Source organism: Cottoperca gobio, chromosome 6 (assembly GCF_900634415.1).
Source record: "Cottoperca gobio chromosome 6, fCotGob3.1, whole genome shotgun sequence".
NCBI classification, from domain to species: Eukaryota; Metazoa; Chordata; class Actinopteri; order Perciformes; family Bovichtidae; genus Cottoperca; species Cottoperca gobio.
Genome location: NC_041360.1, coordinates 19781877 through 19795013, shown reverse-complemented (window position 1 = coordinate 19795013; position 13137 = coordinate 19781877). Strand labels below are relative to the sequence as shown.

General features: G+C 39.4%; 1 protein-coding gene across 1 annotated transcript; it reads left to right on the top strand.

The window, feature by feature from the left end:
* The first annotated feature begins 4899 nt into the window (after positions 1–4899).
* On the top strand, positions 4900–10734 carry hal (histidine ammonia-lyase). The gene is made up of 20 exons (XM_029434307.1): positions 4900–5146; positions 5298–5358; positions 5662–5689; positions 5771–5845; positions 5934–6006; positions 6210–6276; positions 6375–6412; positions 6506–6631; positions 6733–6872; positions 7062–7109; positions 7348–7495; positions 7609–7704; positions 8148–8206; positions 8406–8486; positions 8664–8729; positions 8813–8978; positions 9214–9348; positions 10161–10269; positions 10398–10467; positions 10603–10734. Exons 1-20 carry the CDS (start codon positions 4900–4902, stop codon positions 10732–10734), a joined length of 1965 nt encoding a protein of 654 aa, XP_029290167.1.
* Positions 10735–13137: the final 2403 nt, after the last annotated feature.

The window sequence follows — 13137 nt, the reverse complement described above, 5'->3', positions numbered from 1 at the left end:
TTTACAACTTCTGCAATTATCACTCGTGAAATATTCACTCTTACAATTTTTTATCAACAACTTTGTACTTACACTATTGTTACTGTATTTTATTCTATTTAATTGTGTACTCGCCACTTTACTTTCTTCAAAAAGTAGTATCCGACGGGGAAATTTGAAACTTGTTATTTTGCTGTAACACGATACATTTCCCCGTCGTGGGACTAATAAAGGATTTCTGATTCTGATTCTATGATTGGCCTGTAAGATGTTGAACTGTGTGGGTACATTTATATTTAAGTTTATTTTTCGGGCATTTTTGCCTTTATTAGATATTATGGACAATAGCAAAAGCAAAGTGGGATGACATGCAACGAAGGTCCTCAGCTGGCATTGAATTGTTGATGTTGAAAATACATGTTATGAGCCTTTGACCACTTGGCCCAAGGGGGCATTTACAGATGGTTACATTTAGGCTGATAGATTGAAAAAGTTTTTGTAGCATTGCATCATGTTTTATTTGGTAAATCAGTTTAGACTGAACAGAAAGTACTTTGTTCCTCAGTCCGTCAGAGTACGGGCTCTCAGGAGGCCAGAGGTAATGTTACATCGAGGATCTGATGTAATACACCCAGGTAGTGTGTTGTAAACCTGTGCAGGTCAAGCAGGAAGTGAGTTATGACATTCATTCATTCATTGACTGAATGTTTGTTATGTAATGTACGTTTTGTTTAGTTATAGAAAAAAAACAGTGTTTTCAATGTGACGCCAGACACGTTTCACAGAAATCTGACAAAGCAATTCTTAGCAAAAAAAAAAAAAAGAAGAGTAATTTGGGATTAGTTAATACAAGCTTTGTATGTGATTAAGTTCAGGGTAACATTTGTGGCATTTAAAAAATATATATAATTTAATTGTGATCATTAAGAAAGTTTCTGAGGTTTTATTGACACATGTAAGGCTTCAACAGCCCAATAGGTTTCTACTGGTGCACATAACACCAGTAGAGTTGATCAAGATCAAAATCCAATATGCTTTTTTTGTGAGCAGACTGGAAAGAAAACATTACATAGATGCATTGTAAATAAATATGATTTTCTGTAAAGATATAAAAATGATGCAACAATAAATGTTAACTAAATTATTTATATACAAGATTCACGTGATTGTGTTGTTCAAATCAAATCAAATCAAATTTATTTGTATAGCCCAATATCACAAATTATACATTTGTCTCAGTGTGCTTTACAGACTGTACAGGTTACGACACCCTCTGTCCTTAGACCCTCGCATCGCACAAGGAAAAACTTCCTAAAAGAAACCCCATGATTAAAGGGGGAATAATGGAAGAAACCTCAGGGAGAGCAACTGAGGAGGGATCCCTCTCCCAGGACGGACAGACGTGCAATAGATGTTGTATGTACAGGATAAACAACATAGTACAACTACAACATTTGACAGAAATTATGTTGTGTTGAAAAAAAAGAGAAAGTTTGGATGAATCCAGGAAAATGTCAAAAAGGCTTCCCGTTGTCCAGCAGGACCAGTTCAGCAGGCGCTGTCCCGATTCATGATCCTGACGTAAACTTTATCAGTGGCAACCTGCCACATGAGACGATGAGTTAGTAACATACATTTACATAAATGCATACAGATAGAGAGGGAGAAGAAGAGAGGGAGGGGAGGAGAGAGGAAGAGAAGGAAGAGAGCAGGGAGGTGTCCCCCGGCAGTCTAAGCCTATAGCAGCATAACTAGGGGCTGATCCAGGGCAAATCTGAGCCAGCCCTAACTATAAGCTTTATCAAAAAGGAAAGTCTTTAGCCTGCTCTTAAATGTGGAGAGTGTGTCTGCCTCTCGAACACAAACTGGAAGCTGGTTCCACTGGAGAGGAGCTTGATAGCTGAAGGCTCTGGCTCCCATTGTACTCTTAGAGACTCTAGGAACCACAAGTAACCCTGCAGTCTGGGAGCGTAATGCTCTAGTTGGTTTATAAGGTACTATGAGATCTTTAAGATATGCTCGAGCCTGACCATTAATTGCTTTGTAAGTCAGGAGAAGGATTTTGAATTCTATTCTGTATTTTACCGGGAGCCAGTGCAGAGCAGCTAATACAGGAGTAATATGATCCCGTTTCCTTGTTCTAGTCAATACACGTGCCGCTGCATTTTGGATCAACTGAAGAGTCTTGAGCGACTTTTTGGGACAACCTGATAACAATGAGTTGCAGTAATCCAGCCTTGAAGTAACAAATGCATGGACTAGTTTTTCTGCATAATTTTGAAACCAGATGTGTCTTATTTTTGCAATGTTACGTAGATGAAAGAAGGCAGTCCTTGAGATTTGTTTTATGTGGGAGTTAAACGACAGATCTTGATCAAAGATGATGCCAAGATTCCTTACAGTGGTGCTGGAGGCCAAATTAATGCCATCCAGAGCTTCTATGTCATTAGAAAATGCATTTCGGAGGCGTTTAGGGCCATGTATAATAACTTCAGTTTTGTCTGTGTTTAACATCAAAAAGTTGCTAGACATCCAAGTTTTTATGTCCTTAAGGCATGCTTGAAGTTTAGCCAATTGGTTTCATCTGGTTTAATTGATAGATATAATTGGGTATCATCCGCATAACAATGAAAGTTTATAGAGTGGTTCCTTATAATATTGCCCAAAGGAAGCATATATAAGGTGAATAGAATCGGTCCAAGTACAGAACCCTGCGGAACTCCAAGACTGACTTTGGCTGTCATGGAGGATTTATCGTTAACAAGTACAAATTGAGATCGCTCAGATAAATAGGACTTGAACCAGCTTAGTGCGGTTCCTTTTATGCCAACACAATGTTCCAGTCTCTGCAGTAGAATGTCCTGATCAACAGTGTCGAAAGCAGCACTGAGGTCTAACAAGACAAGAACAGAGACAAGTCCTTTGTCTGATGCCAATAGAAGGTCATTGATAACTTTCACCAGTGCCGTCTCTGTGCTATGATGAACTCTAAATCCAGATTGAAAAACCTCAAATAAACTATTATTATGTAAAAGATCACACAACTGTTTTGCAACTGCTTTCTCAAGGATCTTAGCTAGAAAGGGTAGGTTAGATATCGGCCTATAGTTGGCTAAAACCTCTGGATCAAGACTAGGCTTTTTAAGAAGTGGTTTTATTACAGCTTACTTTAAAGGATTGTGGTACGTAGCCAGATAATAGAGGACAGGTTGATCATATTTAATAACAAGGTGTTAATTAAGGGTTAAAACTTCTTTAAACAGTTTAGTTGGAATCGGGTCTAAAAGACAGGTTGATGGTTTAGATGATGAGATTGTTGAAGTTAGTTGGTTAAGGTTGATTGGAGTAAAACAGTCTAGATATATTTCAGGAGTTACAGATGTTTTTAAAATTCCAACAGTTGAAGTTAAGTCATTACCAATTGAGGTCAGGAGGAGATTAATTTTGTCTCTAATAATTATAATTGTATCGTTAAAGAAGCTCATGAAGTCGTCACTACTGAGAGATATAGGAACAGAAGGCTCTGTAGAGCTGTGACTTTCTGTCAGCCTGGCTACAGTGCTGAAAAGAAACCTGGGGTTGTTCTTATTTTCTTCTATTAAGGAAGAGTAATAAGCTGCTCTGCATTACGGAGAGCCTTCTATACCTTTTAAGATGATCTAACCAGACTAAACGAGATTCTTCCAGTTTAGTGGAACGCCATTTACTTTCAAGATTTCTCGACTTTTGTTTTAGTTTGCGGATTTGTAAATTAAGCCATGGAGCTTTCTTTTTCTGTTTTATGATCTTCTTCTTTAGAGGAGCGACAGAGTCGAGTGTTATTCGCAGTGAGGCTGCAGCGCTATCAACAAGATGATTAATGTGGGAGGGACTAAAGTTAGCATTGGAGTCCTCCATTATATTGATATTGAGTCTTGGTATTGAATTAAGTGCTGATGGAATCACTTCCTTAAATTTAGTCACAGCACTTTCAGATAAACATCGAGCAGTAGGATACTTTGCCTACTGGCTTGTAGTCCAGTAACAGGACTTCAAAAGTTATTAAAAAATGGTCTGATAAAAGAGGATTATGTGGACACACTGATAAACTTTCAATTTCAACACCATATCCCAGAACAAGGTCCAGAGTGTGGTTTAAACAGTGAGTTGGTTCATGTACATTCTGACTGAACCCAATTGAATCTAATATTGAGATAAATGCATTATTAAGGCTGTCACTATCAACATCCACATGAATATTAAAGTCACCTACAATAATTACTTTATCTGTTTTAAGGACTAAACTTGATAAAAATTCTGAGAATTCAGATAGAAATTCAGAATACGGACCAGGAGGGCGGTACACAGTACAAATAAAACTGGCTTTATTGTTTTCCATGTTGGGTTTGAGAGCGTAAGAACAAGGCTTTCAAAAGAGTTATAGTTTAGTTTAGGTTTAGGATTGATCAAGAGGTTTGAGTCAAATATGGCCGCAACTCCACCTCCTCGGCCAGTGCCTTGAGGAATGTGAGTATTAATATGACCAGGTGGAGTGGATTCATTTAGACTGACATATTCTTCATGTCTCAGCCAGGTTTCATAGTATAACATTAATTGATCAGGTTGTTACACTTTAAGGACAATATTAACTACCTGTCAACTAGTAAAAAGAAAGTCAGCAGACTCGTCACGTTTGGCTCCTTCAAACACCTGAACGCCTGTCCGTTTCTGTGTTTAAATCACGTGGACGCATTTTGGTCAGTATGTCCAAAAGTCTATGTGACCGACCTGTGGAGGTCAATGGCCCCCAGAGGTGTGACACCGGCGAGGCGTGGCTCCCGAGCGGTGCTTCTGATTGGCGGCTGAACTTTAGGTGGCTGAAGGTGGTACCTTGGGGAGCGGAGAGCAGCGCTCACAGCAGCTGAGTCCCGCTGAAGCGACATGCCTCGTTTTACTGTACACATCCGTGATGAGTGGCTGGCAGTGCCCTGCCGGGACACCACCAACACCATCCGGTGGCTCGGACACGAAGCTCTTAAACGTTACATGAAGAACAAACCAGACAACGGCGGCATCAAGACCGTAAAGGACGCTCAGTTTGTTGTGCGCAGGTGCCAGGGTTTGGGTTTGTTGGACGCAGATGACACCGTCGAGGATGTACTGGAGGATAATGACTTTGTCGAGCTCGGTAATGACCGTATGCATGTAAAATATAAGACATGAATGCATCACATTTGAGGGACGGTTTTGCAACAAGTTGTGCATAATTGTACATGGTTAGTTACTACTAACGGTGTGGGAATACTAGACTTTATTAAAATATTTTCTTGTTATTACAGCTATTGAAGGCGACACCATGTGTCCTGACTTCATCCCGTATGAGCCTGGAGTTTCTCACCTGTATCCTTTCACATGTGTGCCATACTTGAGCTATATGCTCAGGACTGTACAGCATTTTGGTCGACGTGGGTTGTTTTATAAATAAATGTGAGTTGACTTGAATTGACTGGTAGTTGGTACTAATTATTCTAAAAAAAAAAGTTTTTCTATTACATTATTTTGAATTTTGGGTAAGACTTTTGAAAGAATACAATTGATCTGAGTAAACATAAGATATAGTTTTTATAATTTATGTAATAAATTCAGCATAGGGCAACATTGTATTTTGTTGAACGTTATCCTTAATTAAACCATGTCAAATAGCACAGCAGCATACAAAGAACCCAAAGAAGTAAGGGTTTATTTGACCTTCTGTAAAATTAAAATCACATTTTGTTAATTATTTCTGTGTAACACGGCTCTCCCTGTGCAGTATATTTCCTTGGATGGCAATAGCCTGACATCGACAGATCTGGTCAATTTAGGAAAGGGACGCTACAAGATAAAGGTAATGATCAACAAATTGTATTTGTTGTCATGTCTGGTCTGTGTAATCTGTGACTTTACGTAATCATTACCTTTACCAACATTTTCAGCTGACTCTGGAGGCCGAAAGAAAAGTTGTGCAATCCAGAGAGCTAATAGACACCATTGTCAAAGAAAACAAAGGTTAAGATACATTTAAGAATAAAGACTTTAAATGCATTGATTATACTGTTAACCATCTACTGCAAATATACCGTATTTGAGAAATCAGTGATGCCATGTAGTGAGCTCTCTCTCTCTCTCTCTCTCTCTCTCTCTCTCTCTCTCTCTCTCTCTCTCTCTCTCTCTCTCTCTCTCTCTCTCTCTCTCTCTCTCCCTCCCTCCAGTTGTCTATGGAATCACTACAGGTTTTGGCAAATTTGCCCGAACAGTCATTCCTGTCAGCAAGCTCAAGTAAAGACAATATTTTACTATTTGTTTACTTTGTTAAAGTTAGATTTTCTGTTGGACAATGAGTTGTTTTTATGTACTGATGTGTGCTTGTTCCACAGAGAGCTGCAGGAGAACTTGGTGCGGTCACATTCAGCAGGTAATAAAGTAAAATTACTAGTCGAGAATAAAAAAGATTCAAGATATTTAAAGCCCCTGACAAAGTATCAATGCTATGGTATGTAATGTGTAGGTGTTGGAAACCCGCTAAGTCCAGAAAGGACCCGCATGCTGCTTGCTCTGAGGATCAACGTTCTGGCCAAAGGGTACAGCGGAATTTCTCCGGAAACCCTTCATGCCATGGTCCAAGCCTTCAACGGTAAACCACCAGCCTCATTTTACCTCATCTGACGGGGCGTTACCGCTGATACATTCCTGTTAGGAACTAATATTCATCTCTAACTCACTCTGAACCTGCAGCTTCCTGCCTCTCCTTCGTCCCAGAGAAGGGAACAGTGGGTGCTAGTGGAGACCTGGCACCTCTTTCTCACCTGGCCCTGGGGCTGATGGGAGAGGGCAAAATGTGGTCTCCCAAGAGCGGATGGGCAGATGCCAAATATGTAAGATCTTATTGATATAACTGTCATACTGACTTCCATGGTTGTACAACAATAACTTGCTCAATGCTGCAGGAAATGTGTTCTTTGTAAAAGTGAGAGTGACAGGTTGCAAGGTCCAATAGAAAACATGTTTGCCTTTTGATGACCCTTGACCTTTTACATGTTTTTTCTCCTTTCATCTCTGGTCAGGTCCTGGAGGCCCATGGACTGAAGCCGATATCACTAAAGCCTAAAGAGGTAATATTTAAAAGCAACCATGCTCTGTCATGTTTGATTTGTTTGCACTAAAGAACGTGACCCAGGGTTCACTGGGAACGCATTGTGCACCCTCCTCAGGTACAGAATGTATCAGAACAATAATAGTATTCATATTTACAGGTATACAACCCAATGTAGTGTACACTGCATTGCATTCTCCTAGTGGCTGCTTAAAGTGGAAAATATGTGCATCTCACACTCAGTCTTTCCCCTAAAGGGTCTTGCTCTGATCAATGGGACCCAGATGATCACGTCTCTGGGGGCGGAGGCCGTTGAGCGAGCCCTGGCGATTGCTCGGCAGGCAGACATCATTGCTGCTCTGACCCTGGAGGTGCTAAAGGGAACCACCAATGCCTTTGACAGTGGTGAGCAGCAGCAGTTGTGGGGAACAAAATCACAAAACTAGATGGGAATATTTACATCAAACAAGATTCTGTATCTGTTCCATCCTTCCTCATTTTCTGGTCTCATCCTGCAGACATTCATAAGCTGCGGCCTCACCCCGGACAGATCGAGGTGGCACAGCGCTTCCGCTCGCTGCTGGACTCTGATCACCATCCATCCGAGATTGCAGGTCAGAGGACAGGCCCGTATTCTAAAAACAGACAAGTAACACAACATTGTATAATAATCGCGCAAAGTTATTGTAGTACACTTAACATCTGGGCAGCACTGTTGCCTTACAGCAAGAAGTGTGTCTTGTGTTCAAACCTATGTATAGCTTACAGGCCACAATGAGTAGAGTTTGCATGTTACAGAACCACCATATTTATGGGGTTTCCTCCCAACCAAAACACAAACATCTGTAAGGAATATTTCTACCGCCTCACTTGATTGAGGTACTGGTTACACTGTGGCTGCCCATAGCTCATAAATAGTTCAAATGGTTCAAATGCAGAGGGTGTATCTCCCCAGAACGATTAATAAAGTATAGCTTTTGGTAATATCATGCCTGCATTGCATCCTTCAACAAGTAGTACTTAATGTGTGACATCTGGTGCCGGTATGTTTTTCTAGAGAGCCACCGATTCTGTGACAGAGTCCAGGATGCCTACACCATGCGATGCTGTCCTCAGGTAACCTCAAGTAAAGTTTATTTATACATCCCAAAATCACAAGTTTTTCCCTCAGGACTTTACAGGAAAGACGCTGTGGTGGATTGTGGTCCAATGAGCGATGATGAGCAGAGCATCACGAGTTTAGGAATTGTAGTAAAACTGTGCTAAAAATGTTGTTTAGTTGTTTTTAAACACGCCTCTCCGTTTCTGTACGCAGGTTCATGGAGTCACCAATGACACAATAAATTTTGTTCAGAACATCATCAATACAGAAATCAACAGCGCCACTGACAATCCTGTATCCTTACCCGTCGCGAAGATGAGAAAACTAGACTGTTACGTGACTCTAGATGTGCCACTTTTGTCTCTGCAACGCTGTAAATTGGTTCAACCAGAAGTTCTAGGTGCCACAAACTGTATGCTAGAATTTGATTGGAAATTAGAGGTGTTTTATTTCCCTTAACGGCCATACAAGATGGTATTTGCGGAAAGAGGTGAGACCATTTCAGGTGGGAATTTCCATGGTGAATACCCAGCTAAGGTATGTAGGTTTGTGACTCAACACAAGTTTCTGGTATCTGTCGTAGATTGTCCTCTCTTTCATTGCCCTTTCACTTCTTTTAGGCTCTGGACTTTTTAGCCATTGCAGTCCATGAGCTGGCATCTATCAGTGAGAGGAGGATCGAAAGGTTGTGTAACCCGTCTCTGAGTGAGCTGCCTGCCTTCCTCGTCAATGAGGGAGGACTCAACTCTGGCTTCATGATTGCTCATTGCACCGCTGCTTCCTTGGGTTAGTGTGCAAATTAATAAATAAAATGCATTAACTTAAGTAAACTGAATTTAATAAATATTCATGTTGAATAAAATGTATTTTGTCGGTAGAGTTAAATATAAATGATATAAATAAAGTTTTAATATTAAATAATTCATTTCAAGAGTTGATCATTATATTAAGCTGCGTGTCCATTTGTGCTCCATGTTTCAGCATGAGCCTAAACTCTAATCTTAATGTTTGTACCGTTTAGTTTCAGAGAATAAAGTTTTGTGTCATCCATCGTCTGTGGACTCCTTGTCCACCAGTGCTGCCACAGAGGATCACGTGTCCATGGGAGGCTGGGCTGCTAGGAAGGCCCTGAGGGTCGTGGAGCATGTGGAGCAAGGTAACGTCATTTTAAAAATCTGAGTATGATTAGATTATTGCTATTATTATTTATTTTTTTAAACATCCTATTACAGTAATTGTAAGGCATAAACATTTTAATAAATAAAATCTAATCTAGTGCAGGCACTCAAGACTTAAGTGAAATTATTTACACTGGCATCTAGTAGTTGCAAGATGTGTTGGAATAAACTGAAGAGATAATATAAACAGATGTGACGAGCACAGAGGGCTTTCGACCTGCAATGTCTATTTCTTACTAATCTTTCATTTCATTTATTTATTATGTATTGTGAGTTTTGTTGAGTCCAGTGGCTGTGCTACATGGACATATAATATCTAATTTACGTGATATTTCCTTGCGATGAAAACAAAGTGATTAGAAATCGATATGTTGCCAAACTAATTCACGGATTGTTTGAAGTGAAGCATCTTCAATGGGCTTCACAATATCACACAGTTCAGAACATTTATGGAGAACTAAAGCCCTATTTGTGATCTAAAAATCCTACATTCATTTATATCCAGTCCCGCACATTGTATAACCCACTCTAATATGTTCAGTATGCAAACACAGGATTGTCATTTAACCTGCCAAAAGTAGTAACATCAGACCATTTCGTTTTATGTGTTTGTAGCAGACAGGGTTGCATCAGATGTTGTGTAATATTTACATTTTGTGGCTGAACTAATCACTACTAAAAAGAGGACTTACGTAAACAAGATTTATTTTTAGAAAATAATATCCTTAAGCAAGCAAACTCGAGAATATTATTAATTTAGTCAAATCTAATGGATGTTTTCTGTGATCAGTTCTTGCTATAGAGCTGTTGGCAGCCTGTCAGGGTATTGAGTTCCTCCGCCCACTTCGTACCACCACTCCACTGGAGAAGGTCTATGAACTTGTGCGCAGTGTGGTCAAGTAAGTCAAACAGATGTGGCAAAGGTACACAACTTTCAGTCCACTGAAATGAAGTACAGGATAGTTAATATTTATCCACTGTTCCACTTCTGACTCGCTCATACTCTCAACTATTCTTTCATTTACAGACCATGGATTAAAGACAGATTCATGTCTCCGGACATTGAAGCTGCTCACCGTCTTCTACTTGACCAGAAGGCAAGTGACAAATCTTATGAAGGAAGCCATTTTAATTCTTAATGTGGCAGTAAATACTCTAATCGTTATCTGCATGTAAGCTTCCATGGATAGAAGTGAAAGGAAGTAACTAACATGTTTACATTTTCAACTCAGGTGTGGAATGTGGCCCAACCTTATATCGACAAGTATCAGACAGAGTACATCCCCGAGTCCCGTCCGGTCTCTCCGACTGCCTTCTCTCTGGAGGCTCCAGCATCACCGAGGAAGCGCGTTCGTCTCGAGTGAAAACATGTCCATTTTTTGTTCTTTTTCGCAATAGCTATAATTAAAAGCATCATTTATTGAGACTTTTGTGGATTAGAATAAAAACCACCTCACATTTTTTGATTGAAGATCAAAGATTTGATGTTGTGTTGTGTTGACCCTTGTAGACTTAATTCATATCTTCTGGAGGATATTTTGGTACCTTAAGAATTGGGGCTATTTCTCTAGTAATGATTGTGTGTTGAACTTGCATATAGCTTGAACTACACCGCTGTGCACTAGAGTTGTATTTATCTTAACTTTTGTTGTCCCTTTAAATGTGCCTAATTTAGTTTGTATTGCCACATGACTACCTCAGCCATTGTACCATTTTCATATCAAATAGCTTTTAATGATGTAGCACACATATTCCTATTATTATTAAATGTTGTTTTACTAGTATAATCCTATGAAATTCTAAATGATTGTCATCTGTACATTTCCATTTTAGGCAACAATAAAAGTTTTAAAAACTGCATTTTTTAAAGGGGTTGTATAATTATGTAGTTCCTGCTTTACATTACCAGCGCCAAAGTTGACAATCAAACTCAAAGATATTCAGTTAACATCATATATGACGTAGAAAAGAATCCAATCTTCACATTTGAGACGCCTGAACCAACAAATGTTAGGACACTTTTACTTATAAACTTATAAATAATTGCTGACTTTCTGCCGAAAATGTTAATGAATGAATGAATGAATGAATATTATTGGATTACTAAACTAAAATGTGGCAACTTTAATGTGCTGTTAATTAATGACCAGTAGTGATGTGTCCTTTCGTGTCGAGGCTTCGAAGCGTGTGTTTTGTGAAGCGCGTATCGAGGCTTGTGTTGATGACGTATGTGACGACGTTCGAAGCCTCGCGAACCTGCCGTACCACGTGACTGATTCAGGAACAGGTTCGTGGGTTTGGCGTGCGATTCGAAATATAAGAGGGAGCGAACCGCAATTGAGCCTCCTCATAATCAACACTTTATATAACCGCGAATTTGTGGGTTGTTGTCGTAGTATGCATTGTTGCTGTTGAGTTGTTGGTATTGCGTTTGTATTGGATCATTATGGAGCCAGACAACTAGCGAAACAATTGTTATGCACACCAGCATCACCTTCCTTGTGAGCAAGTAAAGATACCAAATCTAAATCTGTTACATTACACATTCCTGGTGGCACATTTATTGTCCACTTGATGGCGCAGTAGAGCAAATGAAGCACCATGAAGCTTCGGCCCATGAGCGAACCAATTGGATGGAAAGCTTCAATGCTTCATGAAGCTTCATCTCGCCATCACTAATTACCAGCACATTAAAGATGCCCCATATTTAGTAAGAGGTGAGTAATCCATAAAAAAAACTATAAATATTAGCCTTCATCTGGTTCTTAAGAACTTGTGTTTACCAAAAGCTCTTTAATTGTCTTTAGTATCTAAATCTCTCTCTCACACACACACACACACACACACACACACACACACACACACACACACACACACACACACACACACACACACACAGTAATCTGACAGGAATGTGTTCTTTACATTCACACTGCTTTGTTCTCTGCGTGTGCTGAGCCTTAGGGAAGTATGTTTAACAGAAGCTTCCTAGTCCAACAGCACCAGCATCAGTCCAGGCTGAGAAGCCACTCTGCCCCCTTGCGGTGCCGTGATCAAAAACCTGAGGAAGATAAAGTGATACAGACCTACACAGGCAGCATTGGTCAACAAATTCAAAGATTACACAAATAACTCATTACAGATAGTAGCACAAGGGGCAGAAGTCTTGTGCACAGGAATAGTTCAAGCTTACATTAAAGCCTTTGTCATTGTGTGCTTAGCCTCTCTGAATGAGTCCATTTGTGCTGTCAGCCTTTTCCAAACATTACCTCAAAATTAAGTGTTGCTGAATTCAGTGTACTGCATTGACTTTTTGGCTTTAAAAACACTTCTCATTGAATGAAAGCAATACCAGAACAACATGTTAGAAATGTCTATGAGCGAACATGTATGTTGTAATGTATGTAACTTACATCTAAATGTTCTTAGATGGCATACTAAGTAGAGCTGCCCCATCTTAGTCGATTAGTTGACTAAGTGTTCATTTGGGTCTTAGTCAACTAAGATTTATTTAGTTGATTAATCCTGAATTTTCCTCGGGATAAATAAACTATCTATCTATCTATCTAATCATTTTTTATGTTTTTTATTTTTTTAATGCCGAGTGACTTATTTATGTATTTATTTTATTATTTATTGGACACAATTTGTATGCAGATCTCTGGCGAACAAGGTTTTAAATCTTTGTGGAGAAATTCAGTTAAACAAATCTACATTTTTATTTGTTCATATAATCATCATCAATTTTTATTTTATATTACCCATAG

Excerpts from the sequence above, each read along its gene's own strand:
- hal (XM_029434307.1), top strand. The coding sequence starts at position 4,900 with ATGCCTCGTTTTACTGTACACATCCGTGATGAGTGGCTGGCAGTGCCC. Across the intron at positions 5,690-5,770 it reads CATACAAAGAACCCAAAGAA|TATATTTCCTTGGATGGCAA; the intron begins GTAAGGGTTTAT and ends CTCCCTGTGCAG. Across the intron at positions 8,979-9,213 it reads TTGCACCGCTGCTTCCTTGG|TTTCAGAGAATAAAGTTTTG; the intron begins GTTAGTGTGCAA and ends TGTACCGTTTAG.